Here is a 4,746-nt window from a genome sequence, read left to right on the forward strand (position 1 = left end):
CGTTTCCCAGGAGGCCAGGGTGACGAGAATGTTATTTTATCCTGTAACTGAGGGTGGTCTGAGTTGACACTTCTCGCGGGGAGTGGCTCATTTGGACTCTTGAACCGGAGCCAGGGGCTAAAACCCCTCCTGCGCTGCTTGCCCTGAGGCTGCAGGGTTCCTCCCTCCGGTGCCAGACCGCGAGGGCAGATAGTGCGGGCCGCGGGGAAGGCCGCGCTGCTATCAGCCGGGCCAGGCGAGGCCAGGCCGGCCATGGCCTCGGGGGCGCCGGGCGAGCGGCTGCGCGAGGAGGCCAGGTGCCCCGTGTGCCTGGATTTCCTGCAGGACCCGGTCAGCGTGGCCTGCGGCCACAGCTTCTGCCTGGCGTGCATCTCGGAGTTCTGCGAGAAGTCCGACAGCGCGCAGAGCGGCCTCTACGCCTGCCCGCAGTGCCGGGGCCCCTTCGGGCTGGACAGCTTCCGGCCCAACCGGCAGCTGGCCGGCCTGGTGGACAGCGTGCGGCAGCTGGGGCTGGGCGCGGGGCGCGTGGGGGCGCGCCGGTGCGCGCGGCACGGCGAGGAGATGAGCGTCTTCTGCGAGGAGGACCAGGAGGCGCTGTGCTGGGTGTGCGAGACCACCCCGGAGCACGGCAGCCACCGCACGGCGCCGCTGCAGGAGGCGGCGCGGGGCTACCAGGTGAGAGCCCCCGCGCGCCGCGGGGCGCAGGGCGCAGGGCGAGGCCGCGGCGGGGTGTGGAGCGCGGCCCAGGCGGCGAGCGGCCAGAGCCCGCGGTGTTGCTGACCTGCCTGGGGACAAACCAGACGACACCCTCCTGGCCTGAATGACCCCGCGCCCTTCTCGCCCCCCTCCGCTCAGCTCGCGTTCCGCTGGGTCTCCTTGCCTTGCCCCACGGGAACCCCCTCTGGGACTTCTCTGTTCAGGAGCTCAGATGCACCTGGTTCATTAACCACATTATTTCAGACTGTCCCTTGCTCCGCTGAAGCCTCCCCCAGCCCTTCACTTTGCTCCTGGTTCTCTTCTCCCCGGTGCTGATGTTCTGGCTCCGTCTAGTGCAGCGCTGGGCTATCCAGTCGGTTCTTGGTTCCAGGTGTACGTCTTTATTGTAAATGCTTCCTAATTACTTGTCTAATGCCTCGTTTTCCATAGTGCTTATCTCCATGTTAGTTAGTACTGTCCCTAGAACAACGCTGAGGTTTGGACCTGGTGTCTGCCGAGCACACAGCTCTGCCCGCCCTTAAAGCTTGCGGATGCATGTGCACCCCGAAGTAAAAACCCAGTAGCTAAGTCTGTTCAGCACATACCCAGGGACTGATCCTCAATAAAGAGGAGACTCATTTGGCCCCCAAAAGCGGCACCTGTGAAACTCTAATAGAATTCTCCCTACTGGTGCTCTTCAAAAGTTATTTCACATATTCTGATCACATTTAAATTCCCACATCTGGAACAGCTGTTACCACAAAGGAGGTGGGAGTCGTCTTCAATCTACCTGCATGTTTAACTGAAGTGCTGTCACAATGAAATACATTGTTAACATTGGACTTTCTAAAATTATTATTATTATTATTATTATTATTATTATTATTTTAACTTTCTTTGTTTTAAACCAAGGTTTTGGGATATTTCCTACCTCAACTTCCTTCTTGACATACCTGGAAATATCTCTTAGTTTTTTTTTTTTTTTCCTTTTATCTTTTGGTTGTCATCTCTACAAAATTCAGGTGCCAGCTCCTTTCTAGCTACACTTTTGAAGTGTGCTATTCCTGCTTTCTTTTTACCCGGAAGTTACCTAAATGTAACGTGGCTATATGTAATATGTCTAAAGAAGTTCCTTATATTTCATTAATCCTTGATTAAATAGCAAATAAATATCTGTTAAACTCCTTAGCCTGTCAGTCAAGACTTCCTAGGGCCCTAAGTTCTGTTTGTATACTTCTTGTCTCAGCCAAACATGAGATCCAGCAAAATTAATCTAATCACTGTTGTCCCCAAACATGCCACATCTTTTTCACCTCCTTGCTTTTGATCACAGTTTCTTCTGCCTACGGGAGCTTTTTCTCTCTCTATAAGTGTCAGAGTTCTATTTCTTGCAAACATTAAGAAAAATGCCACTTCCCCCATCTTGTCAAATACTTCCATAAATTCTCCTGCTACTTTATGCGCAGCATTATGGATAAGCTAACAGTCTCTTTTAAAGGCAGTTGTTGTGTAAGACTTATTAAATGACTTTGGGAAGAGTTTACCTCCCCCCCCATTTTTTTCCCTAAGATTTATTGAATGACTTAGGGAAGAATATAAAAATGTGTGTATATGTGTATCCTTATGGTTGTTTTCTATAGATAACATATATGTGTTTACTTCTAGCAGGGGTTGTAGGGCTGAAAGGAGATTTAGTTTTGTTATTTTTTAAATTCCTCATAAGGTTTATGATACTGTGTATCTCCTTTCCACTTAACAATTAGTAATTTACAAGGTTTCATTTTACCAAATACTAATAAACAATTTTCTCATTATAAAGCAATAAGTAATTTTAAAAAGTTCAAATATATAGATAGATATAAGGAATAGCATCAATTGCAACCAAGCACTAGTAGATGCAGTTTCATCTATTGAACATCTGTTGCTATGTAGTTTTTTATGTATTTATTACAAACACTTTTTTTTCAAAATTGGTGCCATATTACATAAAATATACTTATCTTAATTGACTTTATAATTGTGAATGTTTCTTGTCATTCAGTATTCTACAGCATCTTATTTTAATTCCATCATGTTAATATAAAACATTTTTCTCACCTATTTTTGACATTTGGTAAGTTACTTCTATTTTAAATAATGCTGCAGTGAACATATGTTTAGATAAATCTTTGATTATATCTGGCATTAACATTTAAAAATACATGCATATTTTACTAATCATTAAAGAGGTTGAACATTTTTATGTGCTTACTAGGGCCTGTTTTAATCGATCTTTGCATTTCCTGATATCCCTGGTTAATACTAGGTACTGATTTTGGGCATCTATAATGGGTTCACACATCTTTCCAAACAGGCAAAGCTCCAGATGGCCCTGGAACTTGTAAGGAAGGAGATAGAGGGGACCTTCACTCAGGAGGCCAACGTGGGGAAGAAAATTGTCATTTGGAAGGTAAGAGAATCTTGGGACTTCTGACAGATCCAAGTTTGGGTCATTAAATTACTATTCATCCATCTTCCCTGCTGTACACTTTTGTTCCATTTACGTAGTTGCTCTAGGGAAACATCTGTGTCATCTTGGATCATCGTGTCCCCTCAGATTATACTGTGTAGCTGTGTTCTTTATCTCTATTAATACTACCCCAGTCCAAATTATAAAGAAATAGTTTTACTGATCTTTATCGTACTATAACTCAATGCTCCATTCCTAGTACCTAGAGGAGAATCTCATACTGTCATTACTAGTTTAAAATGTGTGTGTGTGTGTGTATTCATTGGACGAATGACATAATAAATATTTCACAGGATTTATATATATATGAAATATAGCTAATATTGATCATTTTACATATAGGAGGATAATCTGAGCTTTCAACCTCTTGTCAGTAATCCATATGCATATCTTCTTTTTTTTTTAAACTTCAGCTTTTTTCACTTACCTATTTACACACACACACACACACACACACACACACACAGAGTGGTTCTCAATCTGCCACTGAACTTCCCCTCTGCTCATGCTCTCTCTCTGTCAAATAAATAAATAAAATCTTTAAGGTTTCACAATTACCATATTACTAAGTAATGTTCATGTTTCTAATCTCTAAACCTTTTTTTTTTTTTTTCACATTTACAAATCAGGTCTCTCTAAGCTCTCTTCATAATGATTCAGTTGTTTCCACCCTGTTCTCATTCTAGTGACTACTTTAATGATGTATTTTTAACTTCCTTGGGCAACTATTCTATGCTAGTCACTTTGCTCAGCAATTTAATGGATATTTAACCTTAATCCCCATACTCCTCTTCCCCCAAATAAGGTACAAAAACTTGGAGCGCCTGGGTGGCTCAGATGGTTAAGCCTCTGCCTTCAGCTCAGGTCATGATCCCAGGGTCCTGGGATCGAGCCCCGCATCGGGCTCCCTGCTCAGTGGGGAACCTACTTCTCCCTCTCCCACTCCCCCTGCTTGTGCTGTCAAATAAATAAATAAAATCTTAAAAAAAAAAAAAAAAAAAAAAAAAAACTTACCTGTAAAACAGCCTTGCCCCCAAGTCCTTGGCCAAATGAGAACTCAAATCCAACTGTCTTTCTTAAACTCTAAATTTGAAGGCCACTTGTCCCATAGAGTGGCCTCTGGTTTCTGCATGTTGCTAAAAAGCAGCTAATCTGTGGACAGAGTTAAGGCGCTGAGGTCTCTCTGGACATTGCGGCCAGCTTCCCTATCCCACACCTGAAGCGCCGCCTGGTGATGATTGGATCCCCTGTGTCACTCCAGGAGAAAGTGGAAATGCAGAGGCAGCGCTTCAGGCTGGAGTTTGAGAAGTATCGTGGGTTCCTGGCCCTAGATGAGCAGCTACAGCTGAGGCGGCTGGAGGAGGAGGAGCGAGCCACCCTGCAGAGACTCCGGGAGAGCAAGAACCGGCTGGTGCAGCAGAGCAGAGCTCTGAGGGAGCTGGCCGAGGAGCTGGAGGAGAGGTGCCAGCGCCCAGCGCTGGGTCTGCTGGAGGTGAGCCTGGGTGCCTCAGCAGCTGGGTCAGCTGGAGGCGAGCCTGGGT

The 4,746-nt window shown here is 45.6% G+C and overlaps 1 protein-coding gene across 1 annotated transcript in view; it reads left to right on the plus strand.

The window, feature by feature from the left end:
• The first annotated feature begins 252 nt into the window (after positions 1–252).
• The window catches only part of TRIM58 (tripartite motif containing 58), an 18,238-nt gene continuing 13,744 nt past the window's right edge, over positions 253–4,746 (plus strand). The window contains exons 1-3 of the mRNA XM_032395756.1: positions 253–675; positions 3,050–3,145; positions 4,467–4,697. Coding sequence (XP_032251647.1) covers positions 253–675; positions 3,050–3,145; positions 4,467–4,697 — 750 coding nt within the window. The remainder of the gene's footprint in view (positions 676–3,049; positions 3,146–4,466; positions 4,698–4,746) is intronic.

The sequence above is a fragment of the Phoca vitulina genome, unplaced genomic scaffold, assembly GCF_004348235.1.
Source record: "Phoca vitulina isolate PV1807 unplaced genomic scaffold, GSC_HSeal_1.0 scaffold87, whole genome shotgun sequence".
In the NCBI taxonomy this organism is placed as follows: Eukaryota; Metazoa; Chordata; class Mammalia; order Carnivora; family Phocidae; genus Phoca; species Phoca vitulina.